Source organism: Bombyx mandarina, chromosome 13, assembly GCF_030267445.1.
Source record: "Bombyx mandarina strain Sakado chromosome 13, ASM3026744v2".
In the NCBI taxonomy this organism is placed as follows: Eukaryota; Metazoa; Arthropoda; class Insecta; order Lepidoptera; family Bombycidae; genus Bombyx; species Bombyx mandarina.
This window is the reverse complement of record NC_143220.1, coordinates 10,807,682-10,833,143: the sequence shown is the minus strand read 5'-3', so window position 1 is coordinate 10,833,143 and position 25,462 is coordinate 10,807,682. Positions and strand designations below refer to the sequence as shown.

Sequence of the window (25,462 nt, the reverse complement as noted above, 5' to 3'; positions counted from 1 at the left end):
AAATAGAACATGTTAAAGCACAAAACAATTTAAATGTTGCGTGAATTAGACCGCTGGATGTTATGCTTCTTTGACTTTCAACTAACTGAGGGTTTCAAAATTCCTCAAAAATTACATGTTAATATTCTGAGAGGAGCTTAATACATAACTGTACCAAAAATGTTCAAACTATTATTAGTGCAAAGTTGTTACATGATATGAACACATTTTAATTCATATCATACATTCAAAATTCCACACTTGGCATGCCCAAGGTTAACTTCAAAAAAATTTGAACAAATTTTCACATGGCAACACTTTTAACATTAACGTGTTCGTAACAACATTGTAACCCAATTTTTGCGTGACAAACAAAAACGTACGCATCCAACTGCTTTACTGTATTTGCTCGTAAAACAATAATTATGATTGTATATTATGTATATAATGTTTTACAGCGGTGGAGTGATTAACTAAATCAGAGGGGCGCTCGTCAGACCGACTACGTACGTTCCTACATCCTGACCTACGTTTCCTTTGTGCTGTCAAATAAAAATCTTTTCATTAGTTCAACTTGAATATTCAAACACTTAACTTAGTATATGGGTTCAAAAACTAAAACAACTTTTTATAATGATCACATAATTATATTATAAAATGATTTAATTACAATAAACAGAATAAGTATCATAATGTACCTACACTACGAACAACTTACAATTACGCAGAAGCGGACAGGACGTTTCTCCTCTCATATTTACATTTTGTACATTGAGCTCTCGATTCGGTCACCGTAATACTTAATTTACGTCCCTCGCGTCGCAAAAACACAACTCATCGACAATAAATAGGGCTCGGGAACAAGGAAAGGGAAGCGAGGGGAGGGGAGGGTGGGGGAGCGCGCGCGCCGCCATTACATTATATATTACAGGACGGCACCGCGCGCCTCTGCTATATACACTACAACTGTTCGACGAACTTCGTGAGCTGGTCCTGCGGCGTCATGGGCGGAAGTTGGTCGTCGGGCGGCGGATGCGGCGCGGGCGGTGCGGGCGACTGTCGCAGCAGGTGGAGCTCGGAGGGCGTGGGCGGGCGCGGCGACGGCGTGGCGGGCGGCGACCGCTGCACCACGCCGCCCACACCACCCACGCCGCCGCCCACGAAACTGTAGCGCGCGCCCGCACCGCCCAGCCGCGCCGCTCCGCCCACCGCACCCACGCCGCCCACTCCGCCGTATGCGCCACGCATGCTCATCATGCCCACGCCGGCCGCCGCGTTTTGCTTAAACCAACCGCCGGCAGCACCGTGAGCCATGCCGCCTACGGTCCCCACGCCGCCGGCGCCGACTGCGCTCATGCCTACGTTGGACACGCCGCCCACTGTGCCCACTCCTGACACGCCACCCACCTGTGCACAATAGTAGTGGGTTACTCTATATAACATCGTAACTACAACTGACTGGAAAGATTGATATTGCTTTAATTCGTATTTGTTACCATTTCAATAAAGTGCAATCGAGAGAAAGAGAGCGCAATATTCGAACAAGGTAGCCACGCTTTCGTATTACATATTCGTCAAAGATTATTAATTTCGAGAAAAATATTTGGTTTTAAGTCTTATTTTGGTTAGTTGTGTTTAAATCTATGCACTAAATGGAGAAAATATTCTCATAATATCCAAAAACTTTAAAATATAATATTAATTTAAATATACGTATTGTGCGTTAACTAATTGCGATGTTATTATTCCTCCTAGATATGCAAACCAGATATTTTACTGTAGAAGATATGTATGTAATTTATTCGCGAAATGTATCCTGAAGCCGAAATAGCTAAAAGCTATTAACTAACCAATATTGAAGTAAATTGAAAACGACATTCATTTACTAAACTTTTTTTTTTTATTGCTTAAATGGATGGACGAGCTCACAGCCCACCTGATGTTAAGTGGTTACTGGAGCCCATAGACATGTACAACGTAAATGCGCCACCCACCTCGAGATATAGGTTCTAAGGTCTAGAGTATAGTTACAATGGCTGCCCCAACCTTCGAACCGAAACGCATTACTGCTTCACGGCAGAAATAGGCAGGGTGGTGGTACCTACCCGCGCGGACTCACAAGAGCTCCTACCACCAGTAATTACGCAAATTATAATTTTGCGGGTTTGATTTTTATTACACTGCACTGAGCATACATTCTAATTTTATTAAGTTAAATTTAAATAAGATATATGTATATTTATTGCAATGTAATTTCTTACACGTCAACAAGACAGCAGGTCAGCTGATTTGTATTTGTGTTACATAAACAGAAAAATGGTTTTTTTTTATTGCCCTTGTAGGCAGACGAGCATACGGCCCACCTGATGGTGAGTGGTTACCGTCGCCTATAGACTTCAGCAATGCCAGGGTCAGAGCCAAGCCGCTGCCTACTGTTTAATACTCTCCACAAGGCTCTTTTGAAGAAGGACATGTCATAGTGCTCGGGAAACACCGTGGAGGGGAGCTCATTCCATAGCCGGATGGTACGAAGCAAAAAAGACCTCTGGACACGCACTGTGGATGACCGCAGTGGCTCCAGGTAGTATGGATGAACTCTACTCCGGTGGCGGGCGGTGCGATGGTAAAAACGAGATGCCGGTATCATCTCGAACAAATCCTCAGAGCACTCCCCATGGAACATACGGTACAAAATACAGAGGCTAAATTAGTAATTGAATGGTACCCTCGGGAAGGGAAAAATTAAAAGGGCGACCGTTCCAAAGGTGGGTAGACGACATAAAGGCCGTCGCAGGCTCTACGCGGAAGAGGAAATGCCACGACCGGGTATGCGAAAGCAAAACAATCTTAGCTGATGTCAAATGCAAAGAAAAATTAAATGAATAGTATGTATAGTAACCGGCAAACATCTTGTGCAAATGACCTTGACTGCGCAGAACCGAATTTTAGATCACTTTGGTGGTGAGGGTGAGGCGCAACGGCAGGGGAAATCGTATCGAGCGCGTTATTGGTAGATCAGTCGAACCTTGCGCCCCGCACCGCGCCCTCTTTCCGCTTGCGTACAGTGGAAAGTCTATCGTTATTAATCGTTAAGTTATTTGTTATAATTGCTTGTTGACTTTGTTGCCATTGCTATATGTTGAGTGTTTGTTGATTTTTTATAAAAAATACACTATGCCGCGGCAAACTGGTGTAGTAATCAAAAGAAAGGGTAGAAAAATTGTGTACGACGTATATTGCTTCATTATAAAACAGGGGAAGAATGATATGGAAAAAGTAAAACAGACTTCGGAAGCAACAAAAACATCAGTGAGTACTGTTAGGTGCATTATTAACGAAGCTAAAGGCTCTGGCTTGCTCGCCGTGTTTGGGACTCCGGGTAAGAAAAGATCAGGGAAGAAGAAAGTTACCGGAATGGATAGTTTCGTTCAATCTGTAATAAAAAGATACTATACTACATAACAAGCAGCGAAACTCCGTACCGTAGAAAGGCTTCGAAAAATTTAAAGAAGATATACATTTTAATGGCTCTGAATGAAGTTTACGACGAATTATGAAAGAGCTAGGCTTCAGATGAAAAAAAAAACAGAAAATAATGGGAAGCTGGTAATTGAAAAAAGTAACATTCGATTACTACGAATCGAATATCTTAAAAAAATAATTAATTAGACAAAAAAGAAGATCGAACGACCGAGTTGTAAACTACACCGATGAGCCCTATGTCGACTCATCACGATGATGGCGACTCGGGTGATGAAAACAGTGATGATGATGATGATGGTCAAGATTATGATAACGAAAAAAAAAATTACAAATAGCAGCTTTGCTTCAACTGAACCAAGACCTGGCAACAGCTCTAGTTTTGACTTAATAGAAGGAATATCTATATTACCCCAAGATTAAATTATTACAATTATTAACCTATATTTTTTGTTGATGTTCTAATAAATATATAAATAAATACATATGTTGATTTTAATAATTTAATTGCATTATGACGCAGCGTAAATAATGTTTTTGCACGTGAGTGTACCATGCGCAAACTTACCCCCACTACGTCAACAAATGCTCAAGAAGTTTGCCGGCTATTATACCTAAATATGAATTAAAGTTGTTAATAAAGGCTTCTTTATCTTTATATTGTGTGTCACACAAAGAAATGTTAGTGTTACATAAACATTCGATGGTGAATTGTTTTTGAGTCCATTTTCAGGAAAATAGCAGTTTAGTTTTCCTCCTCCAAGAATTTAAATCAGATCAAACCAGTTAGATGAATTGCTTACCTGCGGCTGCTGCGGCAACATCTGGTGCATCTGCTGCAGTCGCTGCTGCTGCTGCGGCTGCATCATGTGCTGCAACGGCGCTTGTTGCTGAGGAACGCCGCACACCCCGCCCACTGAGCCCACGCCTCCTACACCCGCTTGTTGATTTTGCGCGTTCTAAAATAACAATTATATTCATTACAAACATTTTGTAAATCGTATCGTAAATAGATAAGGTAAATTAGATTCTAAAAAAATGTTGTGTGTGCAACTTGGTACAATAATAACAAGCCATCTAGTGGCCGACGCCCGTACACAGAATGTGTATCAGAGAATCGACCTAGCTCGCTTTCTCTCCCTCTCCACGGTCGAGTGGTTCGCGAGACGCTCTGTCTATTTTCTCACTCTCGCTCGTCCTAAATTGTATCTTTTCTCTCTAGCCGTAACAAATCTGTCGCGAGTTAAATTTTAATTTTAGCGCGCTTCAAAATTTTCCCGAAGGATAAGGAGGCCATGCAATACTGAGACGAAGCATAGTTCGCATCAAATCAACATGGCAATTTCCCAGTAATTTGCGAGAAGTATAATGAAGAAAACTTCAAATGCTTTTAAGATGTGTGCACAAGCTCACGGCCTATCCGATTGAGCGGTTAGCGGTTCCCTGACACTACGGCCACCAATAACACTAACGAACTTACACATTAATCTCAGACGATGAGCTTGTTTTTCCCCCCACCTATTCGCTGGTAGCCTAGGGGACTATTCTAGCTAGGCCTGGATGGGTCGGTGAGTGGTACGGTACGGTTCCTCAAGCCGTAATATCTCGCCACAAGATCCCGTCCCATACTCGCCAGTATCCCTCCCCCCCCCCTCCGTACCGCCACAACGCAGTGGAGCGGCTTTGAGTGCGCGTGCGGTACATATGTAGTAAAGTTTTCGTCTGACCGCTGCGTACTGCGTAACGATAGTTTTATTGCTGCAGTCTATTTGTGCTATTTCCTAGAGCCGTTGTCGCCGTCGCCGCGTGCGGTTGTAACGGTATAAATCTTTCCAGTGGGAACCGCAACAGTTCACTCTTATTCTATTACAATTGCTGAAATCTAATCATACGATTTAAAAACAAATGAAGTAACTATAATAATACCGCACGACATTTTCATTAATCTGAATAGTTTATCATCAGAATCATCTCGTTTTTTTAATCAATGTATCTACATATCTATATTACTCTCCTGATCCTGTGTTATGTCCAAATATGATTATCGTGTTATTTGACTTTCTCTCTCGGGATGAAAAGAATAGCTCAATGGACTGGACCGTTGAAATGTTTAAACTTGAATGAAGCTTACCTGTCGTTGTTTTATGAAGGCGGCCATCAGCGGCGGATTGGATTTGAGTATTTGCAATATCTCCTGTTGTTGGTTGTGACTGCTGGGCGAGCGCAGCGTGGCCATCAGCTGCTGGAGTGCCTTCTGGTGCATCTGCGGCTGCGGACCGGCCGGACTCGCGCCTCGCTGTTGCTGCTGATAACACAACATCGAAAGATCGGATGATAACATTGAATTGATAAGAATTTTGTTAATTAACAGATTAACATCAGAGACAGCCAAAATTTTTTTTTAAACATTTTAATATGTATCTGTCATCTTTTACAACTTTTTAAAATCTTAGTTATGATCACTCGTTATTTCTATGAAAGTGATTGACATTTAGAAGAAATCTCTTATTTTGTAATTCAATTATTGTAATATATTTTTTTTATAGCTTAGATAGGTGGACGAGCTCACAGCAAACCTGGTGTTAAGTGGTTACTCGAGCCCATAGACATCTACAATGTAAATGCGCCACCCATCTTGAGATATAAGTTCTAAGGTCTCATGTATAGTTATAACGGCTACCCCGCCCTTCAAACCGAAACGGATTACTGCTTCACGACAGAAATAGGCAGGGTGGTGGTACCTACCCGTGAGTACTCACAAGAGGTCCTACCGCCAGTAAGATTGCATTAATGAAGCTGAGGGGGTGAGGGGGTGAGGGGGCGTGCTGGTACCTGCATGGCGGGCGGCGCGGGCTGCGCGGCGTGCAGGTGGTGCGGGCGCGGCAGGTGCGGCGCGTGGTGCAGCGGCGGCGGCGGCGGCGGCCGGTAGCGCGCGGCCCAGTCGGCGCGGGCGGCGGCGCCGGGCGGCCCCATGGCGCCCTGCTTGCCGTACGACGGCGCCTGCTGTCGCGCCGCCTCCTCCTGTACCTGCCGGGATAGCGCGACACCCTCAATGCTTATCCATTCCGACCGCAAACTAGAACTGCCATGTGTAATACGAACACTCCAGACTTTTTGGCGAGAACGCGAGTGAAGTTGTGTGATTTGTTTAATTTTGTCTATTTAGTGTTTCTTCAGGTTTAAATGTGTAATAACGATGGTTTATTAACTGTTTAATATCTGTGAAAGTGCACAAATGTGAGAAAATGAAACAAAGCCGTTAGAAGTAACTTCTCGGGATCCTCCAAAAAGTCCACTGAAAAAATCTCAGTAAATGACCACTATTTTACTGAGATTATATTTCATCCTTTATCATTTCATTTCATTTAATTTCATCCCAGTTGATTAATGTCTCAAATTAATCATCTTCATTTCATTTCACTCCATATTATCATTTTACATAAAAATAAGAATAATATAAATTAAAATAAGACATGACTTGAAGGTCTTAGTTACCAGGTCATGAAATCCCTTAAAAAAAAAAAACGAACACTGGAGTGTTCGTAGTTTAGTAATAGTTGCAATCAGCTACTGCCTTTGTGATTACTGCTGAAAAGCATTCACTTTATGCATATGTTGCGACAATATGCCAATGTGGCAATTTCTTCCTAATACGAGCATTAGAAGAGGAATCACTGACACTAATGCCTCTCTAGTATAAATGTGATGATGCAGTCTGGCGCGTGTTGAAAACGAAGTATTTATTGAAGCCGTGTAAAAATAGCGTTGTCTCTATCACATATATAATTCAATTTTAACGCACGGTACAACAGCAGTATTTTTGAACTGAATGTAGATTAACAAAACAATTATTATTATATTATTGTAGAAAAAATATTTAAATTAATCTACTATCGTGTACGCAATTATTGTGAAATACCATAACAAAATTAATTTGAATTTCAGTAATCTTGTACTTTGGATAAAACTAATCTTACTTTTCGCAGATTGAAAGATATTTTTTTAATTAATATTAGTTGTTACTATAACAGTAATTTTGTTCAGGATTTATTATAGATAGGGCCGCGCCGGCTGGAGGCACGACCCTGCCGTGAGCTCGGCCTCGCATGTCCCGACGGGGGTGACATTTACATTTTGATATCTGTGGACTCCGGTCACTACTTTAAGCCAAGTGAGCTAAGAACTCTTTGAACTATCTATACAGTTAAACATAAAACGGAAAAAAGCCCAGTATTGCACTATCAAATTGCATATTAAGCTAGTTCTAAACAACATTCGGGGCGTTGGACCTTTGATGTCGTTTGACATTATGCGAGATCAGATTAATTGTATTACCTGCTGCAGCGCCTTCTGCACGTTGTGCGGCACGTGCGTGGCGGCGGGCTTGGAGGGGGGCGGCGAGGCGAGCGCGTGCGGCGGCGGGGAGGAGGGCGGGGCGGCGCGCGTGTTCATGGCCGCCATGCGCCGCCGCAGCAGCTTGGCCTGCTGCACGCGCTGCTGCACCTTCTGCTGCTTCAGCTTCTGCTTGATGCTGCTGCAGAACGGCACCGAGCACTTCGACTCCGTGCAGTGCTTGGCGTGGTAGCAGCACAGCGCTATCAGTTGCTTGCAGATCGGACAGTCGCCCTTCGTCTTTCGCTTGCAGATCTTGGTGTGGGTGACGACCCGCTTCATCTTCTGGCAGGACGGCAGCCTGCAGTTGGCGTCGCGGCACTGGCACGCGTGCACCAGAGACTGGATGCAGCGCTGGATGGACTGCTTGCGCGCCTCCTGCGGGTTGGCTTGCTTCATGTCTCCCGGCGAGGAGCCCACGTCGATGTCGAGGCCGAGCTTCTCCATGGTGTGCGGATGTCCCTCCTTTTCGTAGCAGGGCACGCACAGGTCGAAGTCGTCGCAGACGGTGCAGTGGTACCTGGTCTCGACGTGCGACTTGCAGCTGTTGCACGTGTACACGAACTTGTCCTGGCCCTGGTTGTGCAGCTCGTACAGCATGCATAGCGTCGAGTACCTCGCCCTTCTTGTCGACGAAAACTCGTAATGTCGATCTCGCGCCATGGTTAAGAACGCGTCACGACCGTCCATGAGGTCACAATTTAATAATGGATCAGGGTCTTGGATAGGCTGAAAAAAAATATAAAATCCATAAAACTAACATCATAAAAAATTCAATGAAGACAGCATTATCTATACATCATGAATGCAGGATTTAATTGAGCGTCTCACGGCAGCATGGCTATCCCATTGTAGTTGCTGATGATCATATGCCACGGTGACCACATTCTAGTTAAAATTAATTTAGGCAACAAAAATATATAAAATAAAATTAATTTAATGCAACAAAACTTGAGACTTACAGCTAAACTAGCAGCAGACTGTGCGGAATGTAGCCTTATAACGAAGAACACTTCCTTGTGTTTCTCCATGGTTGCAAATATTTTTGCACTGAGATCACTTCCCTGTTGCTGATCACTTTGTTTCTTGCTGTTCTTTCTCTGGGCCGCCTTTGACTTGTTTGATTTCTTCGCCTTCTTCTGGCCTTTCTTCTTACCATCAGGGCCCTGCTCGTTCTCCTCTGACGACTGGAATATCTAAATGACATGTTAGAGTATGTCTTCCAATTTCGTATTTCAAAAATAATACACCAGCAACATGCTAAACTTATTAGTTGAAAAAAAAAACTGATCCAAAATATTCTGATAAAAACTTCAACTAAGACAATTAAGCTTATTGCTAGCAAAAGAACCATACTGACCACTGCCTCGGCGGCTTCTGCCTGCTTTCTTTTCTCCTCTTCCTCCTGATCTAATTCTTTTATGGACTCTTCTAGTACATTCGGCCAGAAGTCGCCCTCAAAATACGGCAGCTCAGCCGCTGAAGAGATGTTGTCCTCCATTGCTTGTTTGAGAATGTCTTTATAGTCTAATATTATCCTCTCTATAATTCCTTTATCTAACATTTTCTTATACCACTCTTGCAACCTTTTGGGCTTTGGAATTTTTTGTTCAGGCGGATGACAGTGGAAAATATAGTCATCTCCCTCCGACGGCGGACACGCCCATATGTGTGCCATGGTATAACCCAGTTGCTTAGCATAATCTAAATATCCTAATAAAATCTCATGGTACACTGCCGTCCTGCACTGACGCGGTTGAAAGAAATGTACCGAGTCTAGATATGCTATATAAACGCGCCTCGTATTGGGTGACGGACTCTCACTGCCGTATTCCTGAAACATTGTAGAATAATAAATTAAGAATGCAAGCACTTTTCTTCACTTCTTTAACTTGACACTTTTGTGTCTATTAACTTAATCTAATAACTAATTCTATATTCTCACCTGCACATGCATACCAAAGAAACAAATATCAGTCCCATCAACTTCTTCAAATGCAAATAAAGCTTTGGCCCTGTACGGGAATTCGGGAGATAATTCACCAGGCTCTACGAATCTTGTTTTCATTCCTGGTTTCACTTCTACTATCTGTAACAAAAAGCATTATTATACAATTTTCTAACTATTCAAATAAATAACCTGTAATAAATACACTGTTTATTTTGACTTTAGCAATTCTAATAATTATAAGCAGGACTATTCACCTTATCAGAAGAGGCGACAACCCTGATATGCACTTCACCGGCACCAGCCTCTTTCTTCTTTAGGAAATTATTGACTCTAGTTTCAATATAAATGCCAAGTTTAGAGGTGGGCAGTTTCTTCGCACTAAACTTGTTCTCTTTCCGTTTGCCCCCCTTCTTCTTCAAACAATTATCACAGCAGAAGCCCTGGGGCCATATCGAATCATGATGTAATACACAGATCTGGTGCTGTTTCCTGCCACAGTCCATGCACATAACAAACGGTTCTTGTTCCAAATGGTCATTTTTCATTTCTTTAAACTGATCCTTTTTAATAGCACTGAAATTTTTTCAATTAAACAACCTGTTAGATTTCTTTGAATAACTTTAAAATAAGAGGTTTTATTTTTGGTCGATTTAAATTCCATACTAAGCAATAGGTGAATAGCAAAGCTTTTATTTCAATATTATTCAAAACTACATTAACCTCATACAAGAATTTATGTATAGTATATGATCTTAAGATGGATATTTATATATATTTTATTATTTACTTTAAAATTCTTTAGAGATTGTCATTACATTATGAAAAAAAAAAGGATTTTATAATCTTAAACCAAATAAATTAAGATAGTTTTATCGACTCACGTCTGCGGTTGTAGCGGGTCGTCGCCGAGCGTCACGGTGTCGCCCTGGATCTCATTGAAGCATTTCTGGCAGAACGTGTATCTATCGGAGACAACCCCATACGCTTTTAGACTTTATTCACAATTTCGGTCCGTGGGGCGGTAGTGGTGTGAAGCGTGTACAGGAACGTTTTGTGTGCAGGAAAGGACGTGCGGCAAGAGGGCCAAAAATAAATTAGTAAGCAATGAGAACATAAAAGGGGTTAATAGTAAGACAGTGGACACACGGCGGATTAGACAGACACAGCCCTTTACCAACGTGGCGTACTACCGACGGACCTTACAGTGTGAGATCTACAGAATGAACCTTGTATTTATGAAATAATTCCTATATTAGCCGCAATTAACTAAATGCACTAAAAAACTTTTACAGTACATAACCTCTAACTGCAGATCTCACACTAATTTCATAATAATAATATAAATTAAATACATTTACGGATAGTTCCTTAAAAAACCTGAAGGCACGCTAATTCTATGAACGTAAAACATCGTTATCGTTTGAAAACTAAAAATTCTTAGTTAGATAGCTAGTCATGAACATGCTTCAAGTTTTTTACATATATTTTAAAATTATAGGATAGTTGTTTCAATATAGTTCCAACACAGTATCGGAGGCGAAACTCCTGCGAAGTAGATAAGTCAGATTTTATGAAGAGCGCCGGGACAATTGTCGTCCGAGATATTATTATGCAACACTCATATTTATCGACATTAAGACTTTAAAATTAGCCAATTTAAGAATTTATCGAAAGGTCGTTAAAATATATTGTATGAAATGTATTCGAATTGCGATGATGCATTATGTCGGACAATGTCTGGGGTCAACTTGCAGATGCCCCGAGATGTGCGCCTGGGCTCGTGTAATCATAACAAAGTTATTTGACACGCAAGGTGTTACATGCGCCGGGTTGACGGCCGTTACATTACGGTATGTCCGTAGATATTTATAATATTTTCTTCTGTAGCAATATAACGCATTTATTCGCTTTAATAAAAATTATTTTGAGATATTAATGAAATTAAAACTTTATGTAATCAGTAAACTTTAGAAAATTATGGAAATTGTATCATCTAAAATATTCATTCAATTCATTCAAAGAAATAACATATAATATGATAAATTCGAAAAACCATCATGTTATAACCGAAGTAAACCAATAGAATTGCAACAAGTGCAAGTAGAAATATCTCTGAGTTAGGGACATATTGGAAAAACAAATGATATAATAGAAAAGCATTTCTTATAGAGAAAATTTAAGACTAGGCAACATCTACCAAGTTCATGGGGCTGCAGGAAACGAGACTGCCCTGTGTGAAAGTTGAACTTTTTTTTTAAAAGAACACGGTCATCCTTTTTATATATTTTTTTTTCATATTTTTTTCTATTCTATTTGATAGCTTCCCGAAAACGTGTACAAACGCTACGAAGTGTATGTGCAGTTACGTATATTGATTGACTTTGACTATAGACCAGACCGATTGTTTATAAGCTCCCGTAACTTAACCGTTAACATGAGGTTAGCCGGGACTCGTCTTAGCTTCCGATAAAATGACTTCCCGCCAGTTGCACCCCGGTCTGTTTGAATCGTAGGTAAGATTTGGGCCGAGACGTAGAAACTCGTAAGCCCTCAAGGTGGTCATTTGGTAGTGACCAATAAAAAAAAAATTTTGATGGCTATTTACACAAATAAACAAATATATGAGAAAATACGGTTTTCCTGTCGCCTCAAAGGCTGCTTGTTGCTCTTGTCTCAAGCTTTCACACTTAATACTATGATGTGGTATTAACTCATTAAAATACTTTAAAATAATATGCATTTTCAAAGAAGACAGACGAAGGATACGAATCTATTAATACCAAAATCTAGTTGAATTATATTTTAGTCGAAGCCGCAAAGGGAATAAACTACTACTACCCGCACGCGAACGCCAAGCAATGTAGGTTTCCCAAAACGTATTTTGTGAGCCCGCAATGGAACGGAAAGTTGCCCTGAGTTCGAGCCGGATTGTTTTACATTGCTCGTCTTTTCGAAATATAGTAAATTTTTGTTTAATTTGTATAGTATTTGTTTAGTCACCACCTCTGCAATGTGGCCACGTTTTTTTTATTGCTTACATGGGTGGACCAGCTCACAGCCCACCTGGTATTAATTGGTTACTAGAGCCCATAGACATCTACGATATAAATGCGATATAAATTCTGAGGTCTCAAGTATAGCTACAACGGCTGCCCCACCTTTCAAACCGAAACGCATTACTGCTTCACGACAGGAATAGGCAGGGCGGTGGTACCAACCCGTGCGGACTCACAAGAGGTCCTACCAAAATTATGGCAAAATAAAAATTCCTACTGTTTTAGTGATTAATACTTGCATATGCATATTATTTCAAGCAGTAATAAGATGTTCATGATAAACATTTTAATTGATTATTTAATGGAGCTTATGTTCTTACTTCATTTTTAACTAAAATTATACATACATAGATTACCATATAGATATAAGATAGTTTATCATAAGCACTTTATAGATCATAGTATAAACTTAATGTGAAATATTGAAGCTATATAACAATAACATTACACTTTAAAGTGTTGTAAAATTTTAATAGAATGCTTATTTCATGTAGGTAATTTTAAACCAAAATCAGTATGTGTACCGGCGTTATGAACACATTAATTTCGGTGTAAGATATTATTATACAGCTCCACTTCAATAAGCTATTGAGTGTAATTCTCTTCACCTGTTCTTGTAGCTGAAGTACTTGGCGTCTCTCGGGATGGTACACAGTTGTTTGCCGTAACAGCATAACACTTGGGGGTTGAATGTGTATTTTCGTCCACAACAATAGCCCAAACTCTGCATCACGGGATCAATCTCCTGCTCGAATACTTCTGATAGCTGGACAATGAAAAATAAAATATAATATTAAGTCTATAGAATTTGTTTGGAAAAATTTACTCACATAATCAATATTTTGATACATCATGTATTCAAATATCTTACCTTAGTACAATATCTGTAAACTCTAGAATTTTTTCTATTGTAGAGCCAGGCGTTCTCGAACATCAGCCATACGTCGTCGACATACTCCCAGGGGTCCTTGTAGACGCCGCGGTCCAGCTTCGACTTGATGGTGGACAAGTCGATCGGTTTACTGACGATATCGAAGTAGTCCGGGATGCACAGGGCCTGCGCGTCGACGGGCTGGCGGAAGGGCAGGGACTCGGGGTCTTGTCGGAACATTTGTTCGAGTGTGGGCATGAGCGCCTGCCGCAGGTCTTCGGGTTTAAACACAAAGATCTTCCTCGTGCCTCGGTCGGCATTATTCAAGTCAGTGGTGCTCTCCGTGGGTTCTTCTTTGATCTCCGCTTTGACTTCCAGCTTAGTTTCTTGTTTGACTTCTTGTTTAGCTTCTTGTTTAATTTCTTGCTTGATCTCTTGTTTAACCATGAAGTCCGGTTCGCTTGAATCTTTTTGAGAAACAATCTCATCCCGCATTCCTTTTCCGCCACAGTCATCCTCAGGTTCTTCTTTAATCCGAGGCTCCTCTGGTTCTTGTTTGACACGAATTTCTTCTTGTTGTTGGGGACTGTGAGCGATAAAAAGATTCAATATAAAAAACTACAAAATATAAAAATTAAGTATGAAGATGTAAAGCAAAGTATTCTCAAGTTAAATTCTAATTAAACCATGGTTTACAAGTATTTGTTGCATCAGATACAGAGGCCAAATGTTATAAGATTTTTTTTTAAATATTTATGTTGAATTTATTGAAGTTTAGCAACAACGATCAGTGCAATGAACACGTTAGAGAATCTTATAATATGATAGTGCAGGTTTACCTCTGTTCGTGTTGCACGAGCGGGTGGTGCTGCGGCTGCGGGGGCGGCGGCGGCGGCAGGTGGCGGGCGGGCGCGGGGGATGCGCGCGCGGGGGTGGCGGGGGTGCCGGGCGCGGGCGAGTTCACTCCCACGAACGGACTCGCACCGCCACGCACGCACTATATCATAAACAATGTAAATAACTTTCAATAGTTTTCCAATAAATCCAAAACAAATTATATTACATCTCTATTATCTTTTACCCAAGTAGTCTACTTTTCTAAATTCATGTTAATCTGTTTTTAAAAAACACTGTTTTTTAGTATAGTATACTATCTACATGGGTTGTCATTGCAACATATGCCGGTTGTAAACTTTAATTTTATGTTTTGGTCAAAAATAGCAGTACCCCAAGTTGCATTTGTCAATCTTTCTCGACTTTCTTGAGCAGAACTTGCCTAATCAAAAGTAACCTATGTATTGGACTAACAACGGGATACTAAAATTACATAATTGAAACAGGACTCCACCCTTCCTTTTATTCTGGGTTCATCATCCATTGCCAACTTCCTGACGTGAATCTAATGAAAGATAAAGGCTACAGATGTACTGTAGGTTTACCTTGTTAGTGTCGATGTGTTGGTGCGTGGGGGAGGCAAGCGGCGCGGGTCCGTTGGTCTGCGCGTAGTGGGGGGCGGGGGAGGTCAACGACCCGAACGGCGACATGCCCGGCGCACCCACACTACCCACACTTCCATTCGACGTTTGACCCATCTGATGGGAAACAAATGAAATCAATTAATTTCTCATGTTTAAAGATATTATTTATTTATTAATATATATATATTTTGGATTTTGTATGATTAGTTATATATTATATTGTTAGTAATTTGGGTCGCATACTTTTTTAAATTTATTTTTTAGACAAAGAGGATACTCTTAATGACTTTTTACTTGTCAAAATTATTGGTAATATTGGTACATATGGAGTACTTAATCAAAACGAATAGGAACGACAATTTACCTGGTTGGGACTAGGTCCGGGCGGTCCCACAAGGTTGTTCTGGAAGGGCAGTCTTGCCGTGGGCATGGAGAGTGCGATGCCGGGCGAAGGAATGCGCATGCCGAGAGGTGCGGTCCCGGCCAGCCCGCCACGGCCCAGTGCCGCCCTGGCAGCGCCGCCCACGCCAACACCTCCGCCTACCTGGCCTGCACTTCCAACACCTTGTTGCTGAAGCTGCACCTGTTTATTACATTGGTTCATGTAATTGACCTATTTATAAAAAAAATTATAAATCTAGTTAATACTGCTTCACTTAGTTTGATTAAGTTACTAAGTAGTTGTTAGGTGCAAGAAAAAATTTACCTGTGACTGGGCCTGCTGCTGCGCTTGTTGCTGTGCAGCCTGGGCGGCCAACTGTTGTTGCTCTTTTCTTTTTTGTCTTTTTTCTTCTAGCTCTTTCTGAATTTTATAGATTTTCTCAGCTAGCAAGTGATAATATTCTGATCGCGTACATGCCATTTCATACATGTCACCCTCAACCTTTCTAGCATAAGCTACTAAGTTGTGCATCCGTTTATCGAGCATCGCCGATGGGTCTGGTGTCGGGAATATCGCTTGAACCCTACGAAATTAAGAATGATTTAGTGTACATCTAATTTTACGAACAGAAATGGATAGACACAATAATTTCATATTATGAACGTTTTTAAAGTACTCACAGTTTGTGGACTAGGTGGTTTCTGAGATCAGCCGTGATCGATTGGTGCCACTCCTTCGTTCCCGATACTGGATTGGCGGTCACGGCTCCACCCGGGAGCTGGAGGGATCCCGTCCCCATCTGAGTTAAAATAATATTCTAATGTAGAGCATGGGTATTGCCTCTGGACTAATTAAATAAATGTTATAGGTGTATTTCAAAAGGAACAGGTCTCACCAGTTGTTGTTGCTGTTGTTGCTGCTGCGTCTGGGTTTGTTGCTGGGGTTGTTGTTGCTGTTGTTGCGTCTGCATGTCCGGCTGCGGTTGGTGCGAGAACAGCGACTGTACGGACTGCGTCTGTTGCTGCGGCACCACGTCCGTGAGCGGAGGAGGGCGCGGGGCCGGCATACGCACAGGGGCGCGAGGAAATCCACCGCCCATGTTCGGCACAGAAGTGGGGCACGTTATACCAAGCGCCTCATATGCGCGTTTCATATTGGCCTCTTGCGTAGGTGCGCTCAACTGTTGCGCGACGCCTATCGTGCCTTGCACAGTGCCGCCGCTGCCCACACCTATGCCGACGCTGGCCATGCCGCCTGTGCCTCCGCCGCCACCCACCCCGCTGGCCACGCCGCCCGTCACTCCACTCGCCACTCCGGTGGTCACGTGGGGAGCCTGTCCTCCCGCCGCGGCTGTTGGTTTCGGACACTCGTTTAGTGATCGGCCGGTCGCTTGACAACTTCGTAATATTTCAGAAATTACGTTCGTTCTGACGGACTCACCGTTTATGCTGCGAGTTCGGTCCGCTTGTTTCAGAGGCAAACATACAGGACAGTCATTTTTGTTGCAATGTTTCCAATGGTTGATAATTTGTCGCGACGACGAACAATGCGGTACAGTACAACTTTTTCCAGCCTAAAATTTTAGAATAATGATTGATCATCAAGACAATTTCATAATCTCAATTTGAACAAAGTGCAGATATTTTAATTTGGTAAAATCTTACCTGACATGACATCATGTGATTTAGTACACCTTTCATTGTTTTACAATGAGGTAAGTAGCATTGCCACGACTCTCCATTTGACTGAGACTCGCGTCGTTGACATTTGTGTGCATGTAACAGTAGAACAAGCTGCTGCTGAATAAGTTTACGTTTTTCTGGGTCTGCAATGGAACCGGCGGGAGGTTGCTGAGGGCCGGCAGGTTGCTGAGCAGGAGCTTGGGTGGCGGCCTGCGGTTGCGACTGGCCCCCCGCCGGAGCCCCGGGAGTCTGCGGTGACGGAGCGGGAGGGACAGCAGCGGCAGCCCCGCCTCCTCCAGCTCCCATCTCGCCCGACGGACCGAACCGGACACCGGCGGGTCTTTGTGGTAGCGGAGCCCCCGCCGCGGCACCGGCTCCTGTTGCAGACTGCCCGTACGTTGGATGATATGGAGCAAGCGGATGACCGCCGCCACCTGGCGCTTGCATTCGGGGGTGATGCTGTAATGGAGCGCGAATATTCGGCGCCTGCATCCCAACCCCGCCTACTCGTCCACCGATGGGCCCGTTTTGTATCGCCTGTAAAATACCGTTCTGTCAGGTCATGGAAATATTTTTTCTGTTCGAAAACATATCATAGTAGTAATTAACAACTATACAAATACACACCTGTGCATGAGGATGATGTGTCCCATGATGGCTGTTGCCCATCAGTGTCGGCAGCTGCTTGTTTACATTGTTAATTATCCCACTTCCGAGCATCCCTGCTCCAGTCATATTACTATTTGTCACAATCATATTCCCAACGTTTGTGACGTTCATGCCGCCTTGAATTGAACTCATCGGCATTGTCGAATGTAGTTGATTTGGGTGACTCGTATTTGGCATTAATTGGTGCATGCCACCCATGAGGTCCTTTGATACAGACACATTTGGAGGTGACTGTAAGTTTGGACTCTTACTGCCTAAACTACTCAATCCTAAAGGATTGTTGTGGCCAACTAAGCCACTCTTGTTGCCCTGTGAAAAGACCAGCAAACGAAATTTCCTTGTTAGTCAATATGTTTTTAAAATATAGCACAATAAATAATATTACTTTAAATTTTAATCAATATCTACAGTCTCAGGTACTCACTTGTAAAAGATGATTATTGATCTGTCTGTGCATAGCAGCTGCAGGATCATCTCCATTGAGCTGCTGCTGAGGGGCCATTTGCCCAGGCCCCAATCCTTGCGCCGGGGGCTTGGGGCCCGGAACTCCCGGCTGCTCACCCCATGGACCTCCCATTAATTCATCAGGGAGGTCCTTTTCGAGGTCAAACATGTCAAGGTTTGAGAATCCATCAGCTGTTAACAGTACAAGATATTAGTTACTTAAAAATTCTCAGTTATGTGTGATGTATGATGATTTAAGTCATTGGGAAATGTCAGATCACAGCCTTTTGTATCAAACAATTTATTATTATGTTGATGTGTAACAAATAATAGAATAATTATTGTTCATTGATCAAAACATCTATTAATGTAGAATATCTGCTATATATTGTTTTACTTTGTAAATAAATCAGACATAAATCCCCCTGATCTTTTTCTTCGTTTTTTCACAGTATATAGGTAATTTTAGACCAATATACCTGTTAAACTACAAAGTTCAACCAATGGGTGAGCATAATAGTTAAATTAAAATGTGGATCAATACAGATCGATTTGTAGTATTGGATAAACTAAAAAGAGTTTACTTTGAGTCGTCGTCCAAACATTGTGTGGTGAACAGGTTTATTTGCTCATTGTCTGGGTGGTTATTATCTATATATGCATATATTTAAGCATATACAAATATGTTTATTAGTCTCTAGTACCCATAACACAGGAAATCTTAAATTGAGGCTAGATGACCGTGTGTGGTTTGTACCCAGTTATTATTATTATTAATAACACACAGTAATTGAATTTATTTGGGATAACAGTATTTTTTCCATGAATTCTTTTATTATTACCACTATTATTAGATTAATTTCTATTTTTAATACTTCTATGTATTATAAAAATACTTTTATATAATTAATATAATTACTTCTGCTTTAAAAGTATCATTTATATTTGACATTTTATTGTTTTGTCAAATATATTTAAGGTACTTTATGAATTCTTTAGTGGTTAGAAAACCTGTTGATTTATTTAACCCAAATTTCATAAAAATGGGGGTTAACAGTGAAATAATGGTACTATAGTATTCATGGCAACCTAATAATTAAATTACTCTAAATCAGAAAATGTTCAAAGTATTAATGTTAACACTTTTGGCAGAATGACTAAAATTAAATCTATGTATTTTAAAAAAATAATGAAAATTATCTTTTTGATTTTCTCTTTAACCTCTACGCTACAACAGGGAACAAGCTCACTGGTTGACTTGGTAGAAAGTAGTTAAAGCAGCTCAAAAAACCTCCAATGGCTCAAAAACTAACAATTATTTATATGAATTTTAATAGGCCACTTGATTGATTTCTAATCTATTCAACAAATATTATCCATATTATACTGGGCTGTTGTCAGCCCACACTTTACTACACATATTTTCATCTTTACTACCTTTCATGGCTTCATAACAGCAGTTTTCTTGTTATGGCCATTGGGTCAAGGAACTATTACACCAGACTAGCTTTAACATCCTAGAACTTAAAAGTATTTTTACTTTTAAAATTTTATCTAAAGCCTAGGGTGCAAATTTAACGTAAGGCATAAAGGTATGAAAGTTAGTTAGCTTTAAATTCTTAGTGTCTTGGAGCTATTTCTTTGAAGCTTTTTGTGTTGTTGTATTTGTAAGGAGATATTACCATTCAGTAATTGATTAAGATTTTTTATTACATATTAATCATATTTTTAATCGTTTAAAAAACTTAACAGCCTGAGATTTGTTCATTACTAACATCAAAGTTCACAAAATTATTTATCATTATTTTTGGGGAATAATAATGATGATGATGTAGTAGGAGAGTATTGTGAGCTGCTAAAAACTAAGCTACACAGATGTGTCTCATAGAAATTTTTCATTATGGTATCTATACTAATTTTTAAAATATTTAATATTTGGTGGGAAATTATGAAACCAACTTTGTATTATATTTTTGCCAAACCGACAGACTAGTGAAATTATTCTGACAATAATTATTATGATAATGAGGTCTCAAGCTGATTTCCTTATGATGGATTCAATAATTTTTACATATTTAAGGGCCTAATCTAGCATCTAACACTTAAGAACAAATCTAATCAGATATTTATTGCTGCCCCATCTTAAATTTGTACTTGGTATTTCAATCTCCTTTTAATTTCATTGAAATGCATTCATTTCAAATTATACCACAAATACATTAATTAAACTTGATCGTTTATACATAAATATTCAAAACAGTATAAACACTTTGAATTTATTAGATTAATTGTAACTTATTAATTTTGTTATGTTTTGGTAGAGAAATATTTATATATTTGATTTCTATTCTTACATTTGTCTGATCAAAGTTTTTTGTCATTAATACTAGTAGTAGTTCAATTTTCTAATTCACTTGTATTATTTATTTAGGGAATATCACAAAAATCTAATATATGGAATGAAATTTTACTTTATAAAATAGTTATATGTTTCAAGTGGTTGTCGTTTTTTGCCATTTAATTATATCAAATGATAGCAAAATAAAACCTATTGCAGAAATATAGATTGGTACCTCTGAACAGGAAGTTTAGAACAGGGCAAAGTAAAAAAAAATGGCAGAGAACTAACTTCACCATGGAAAAGAGAGTAAGGCTGGGAAGACAGATGTGTCAGCACTATTGGACTAATAAAGCAAATCTTTTCTGAGAGACTCAAGTCTGTAGAAACTGTATTCTGAATTATTTTGACATATCTTTTCAAAGACATAATGAGCAGTTTGCTAATTAAAAACTTTATCACATGAGTTTTCAGTGGAACTTAAATTTAGTCACTATTTTTGATATTTTAATCTAAACAATTTTGCTAAAATGTTAAGCAAAATGAAAACTCATAAAAATTAAAAAATAAAAATTTCCATATCTGGTGCAACTAAGATTTAAAAAGTAGCAACTAAGATTTAAAAAGTTATATAGATATTTATTTTTAGATATTAATGATTTTATAATACTATCAAATCTGGTTAAGCTACCTTTTTATGATCTTTTGTCCAGCATGATGATGATAACAAAAATGACTTTTGTTTTATGAAAATAATTCAAAGATCAAACAAAAAGAAACTCCATTAAATTTAATATATTCATTTATTAAATACTGTATATCAGTTTTTTTTCTTCAATTCTACACTAAGCCTAAATCTTATTAACAAATTATCTTACTTCCAATGATTTAAAAAATAAGATTTTTGAGAAATAAAACTTCAAAACAACACAAATTCAATTAGTAAAATATATTTTACACAAATTACAAGACAGAAATGATAAGGCTTTTATTTATTTTTTGTAAAAAAATTGCAGTGAAACAAGTTACTATATTTTAACACTATTCACAGTAATGTTTAGTCCTGTATAAAATTATTGAATGAAAGTTTTCAAAGAAAGTTTTTACATTATTTGGATGATCTTACAAATGCAGGTATTAAGACAGCATGTGTAATAGGTTATGTATTATCACAACTGTCAAAGTAACATGTTATGTTTATCATGTGGATGAAAATCAACAAAACACAAAAATTCACTTTGGGCTTTGTGACTAGTATTAACTCCTCATAATTGTTTCATTTATTTAAATAAAAAATTGCTTAATTATTTATCTTTTTAGTTATTTATATTTTTTTTTCATTTATTTATATTATTTGAGCTTCGTTCGTACAATTGAATTTGTAATTAGTAATAATTTGTAAATGACCTAAATATACTGTCACTCTATTAGAAGATGAAATTAAGGTAAAATATGAAACAAAAAATATACGGTATTCCCTAAACTATAATTCCAATATGTATTGGAATTATAAAAGCCTATTCAAGATTAAAGTGTTTGATTGCAAATAAATTTTAAATTTAAATTCACAAAAAGTTGAAAGAAGTTCTTTACAAAAATAATAAATGAAACTACTTTTACTAACTTCAATTCTGTTTTAGAAATACATAAATATCATCGTTAATTTCTTATTTTTGGGATCCAGCTAAGAAGAAACAATAAATACGACGCAAAACTTACAAGGCGCTTACAAGAACGAAGCAAAATGTCAAAATTCAAAGAAAGATAATATGTCAGAACACCGATCCAACACTTTAGTAACTCTACAATAATATTAAAATACTCACCCGTGGAGTCAGAGGGACCCTGAAAAGGGTCCCTGATCATCTTCGGCCGCTTGTTAGGCGGCTCATCGGCCATGGCTCTGTTTACTAAACGTAAGCCGTCGTGAATATTTCGGCCCGCCGATTCAAATAACACTTTTATGTCTTATATCTTCAAGAAATAACATTTTAAAGAGATTTGTCATTCATCATAATATAATTCACCCACATCACAATCGTTCGATGTCCTTCGCATCGTAGAAGGCACATATTATAATTCTCACTCAAGTATTCGCCATTACAAAGCTCCGAATCGAAGAGCTACACAGACCCTCTCACCATCTTCCGTCGGAACTAGCACAATAAATGAAAACAATATCACCAGATTTGTCTACTTTATGAAATTTATTTCTTTGATCAAACTACGCAATTTCACTTAACACATTAAAATACACGGAATGGTACAGTTTATAATGGTATGATGTAAGAAAAAAACAGAAAATTTACACGACAAATTCCTAAATTCTTCTTAGTCTCTCCAGCGCAAAATGGCGGCTGTTGATGAAAACTTTTTCTACGCTTGTCAGAAAATGTCGGCCTACAAAGAAATAAAGCACCATGATTGGTTTACAGATACCACGTGACTGCCGGAAGTTCTGATTTGACGCAGGATCGGTCCGAATTTTGTGACGTAAGGCGTACAAATACGAAGATTAACGAAGAAACCCGAGTCAATTAAACCATGTAAAGTTATTATTTACAACAAAAATCAAGTTAAAAAATGTTTCGAATTATGTCAGAATGTTATTGGTAAAAGTTAGAATTATTAATAGTTGTTTCACGGAATTGATTACCTGAGGAACGTTGAAATAAAAACATTGTAAAACATTCGGAATTTCCCGCTCAATCGGGAGTGGCCATCATTAAATACGACGTGTCTCGATTGTCTGTGGTATAGATGAAAGCGATCATCGACTTCATGTCTTTTGCGTAGACAGAGTACACTTTTTGTTCATTAAGTACTTTGCAATAAAAAATGATGTATACATAGTATGAAAATCGTCCCGAAGTCAAAATAATGACTCTATCCTTGCTTGCTTCCTTGAATGAGATTGAATGTATATTAAATTTAAACCTAGCTTTAGTAATATCACATTTCGTGGCCATAGTCATGGAAAGAGCGACAGTTGATAAACCCAAAAGACGTTAGACGGCGGAATCTCTAAATCCTGCGCGATAGCTGATTTAGTAGTACACAGTGCTTAAAAAAATCAATAGAGAAATATATTTTTAGAGCATTTTTTTTGTATTTGTTAGCTTTTTTTTTTTTATTGCCTTTGTCAATTTAATAGATTCAACGTCTATCCACAATCTGCCTACAAAGAATATTGCGGTATTTTGGTCATGTTGCACGTAGGGATACCAGCAATTTGGAACGCCTTGTGATGACCGGTAAAATAGAGGGAAAAAGGCCTAGGGGTAGAGGTCCCAAACGATGGTCGGACCAAATAGCGGAAGAACTGGGGATACCTATCAGCGACGCACTCCACCGGGCTGCAGGGCGGGATCGATGGAGACAGTTGGTTGACGAAATCGGACGGAGTCACGATCCTCAGCAGTGAGGAACCGATCGAAGAGAGAGAGAGAGAGAGATTGCCTTTGTAGGCAGACGAGCAAACGGCCCACCTGATGGTGAGTGGTTACCGTCGCCCATGGAATTCAGCAATGCCAAGGGCAGAGCCAAGCCGCTGCCTACCGCTATATCGAAAGCTATCGAAACTTAATTCTCTAACCTTGTTTTAAGGATTGATTGCACTTGACCCTCTTGACTATATGCAAGTATAGGTTCCACTCATGTGGCTCATACCCATGTTTCTTAGGTAAGCTTTCGAAATAATTTGATAATTGAGATTGTAGAGCTTCACGACGTGACGACTTGAATAATTCAAGACAGCGTAGGAACGTTTCTTTACGACAACCCAGCAACAGGATGGCCCCCATAAAGTGGCTATCGCTAATTATAACCATCTTACTGTCAACCACTGCCATCGCCCTTAACCAGTTCCGATCTTGTCGGATCTTCTCAGTCGTGGTCTCGATTCGGTAGTATATGCATTGAACCAACTACTTGTGTACTTACTCAGTTGTAATACAACTATTCACAAATTCAAATGTAACTATATTCAACGTCAACATGAAGGGAATGTGTAATCATTTGAACAAGCAAATTTCTACGCGTTCATGCATCAATACAAGTGCACGTTCACTCGAAGCTTTTTACAGTTAGATGTTGTCTTACACTACGTTATCGGAATTAAGTTTATTTGTATTTCTTGGTACCCTTGTGCTTACTCTTTTAGAATTTATTTTTGCCACAAGTACCACCAGGTTTTGGGACTAGCCCCGCTCCTGCGTTTACGCAGCGCAATAACTAACTACATATTTAGAAATTTACATTTTTGATTTTAATGTTCTTCTTCAACTTCTTCATGAGGTGTGATTGATTTATAACGATACATTGAAATAAATTAGTTTTATGATCAGTTTTTTTTTATGGTTTACATAGATAGTTTACCTGCTATAGCTCACCTGGACTTATTAAAGAGATTTTATGACCTGGTAACTAAGACCTTTAAGTCATGTCTTATTTTAATTTATGTTCTTATTTTTATGAAAAATGATAACCAATATGGAGTAAAATGAAATGAAACGAAGACAATTAATTTGTGACATTAATCAACTGGGATGAAATTAAATGAGATGATATGGGATGAAATATAATCTCAGTAAAATGGTGGTCTGTTACTGAGATTTTTTCAATGAACTTTTTGGAGGATCCCGAGAAGTTACGTCCAGTGCCTTTGTTTCATTTTTCCACATTTGTGCACTTTCACAGATATTAAACAGTTAATAAACCACCGTTATCACACATTTAAAC

The 25,462-nt window shown here is 39.3% G+C and overlaps 1 protein-coding gene across 10 annotated transcripts; it reads right to left on the bottom strand.

Moving 5' to 3' along the window:
- Nucleotides 1-604: 604 nt before the first annotated feature.
- nej (CREB binding protein nejire) lies at nt 605-23,104 on the bottom strand. 10 transcript variants are annotated; one of them, XM_089732471.1, is made up of 23 exons: nt 22,549-23,104; nt 18,365-18,576; nt 17,899-18,261; nt 17,254-17,823; nt 17,030-17,162; nt 16,485-16,939; nt 16,270-16,406; nt 15,914-16,172; nt 15,572-15,790; nt 15,169-15,321; nt 14,569-14,726; nt 13,730-14,315; nt 13,467-13,624; nt 10,684-10,794; nt 10,057-10,375; nt 9,797-9,940; nt 9,212-9,685; nt 8,814-9,047; nt 7,795-8,580; nt 6,292-6,480; nt 5,591-5,764; nt 4,263-4,418; nt 605-1,386 (listed from the first exon to the last, which is right to left on the bottom strand). In XM_089732471.1, exons 1-23 carry the CDS (start codon nt 22,619-22,621, stop codon nt 940-942), a joined length of 6,510 nt encoding a protein of 2,169 aa, XP_089588597.1. In that variant the 5' UTR covers nt 22,622-23,104; the 3' UTR covers nt 605-939. The 10 variants fall into 10 exon arrangements, with proteins under 10 accessions (XP_089588597.1, XP_089588601.1, XP_089588604.1 ...); XM_089732475.1 differs by having other exon boundaries at nt 6,292-6,486; nt 16,270-16,388; XM_089732478.1 differs by having other exon boundaries at nt 6,292-6,486; nt 16,270-16,388; nt 17,254-17,808.
- Between the last annotated feature and the right edge of the window lie 2,358 nt (nt 23,105-25,462).

Excerpts from the sequence above, each read along its gene's own strand:
- nej (XM_089732470.1), bottom strand. The coding sequence starts at position 22,621 with ATGGCCGATGAGCCGCCTAACAAGCGGCCGAAGATGATCAGGGACCCT. Across the intron at positions 16,940-17,029 it reads CCGAACTCGCAGCATAAACG|CCGCGGCGGGAGGACAGGCT; the intron begins GTGAGTCCGTCA and ends CGAAACCAACAG. Across the intron at positions 5,765-6,291 it reads CCGCGCCGCCCGCCATGCAG|CAGCAACAGCGAGGCGCGAG; the intron begins GTACCAGCACGC and ends TTGTGTTATCAG.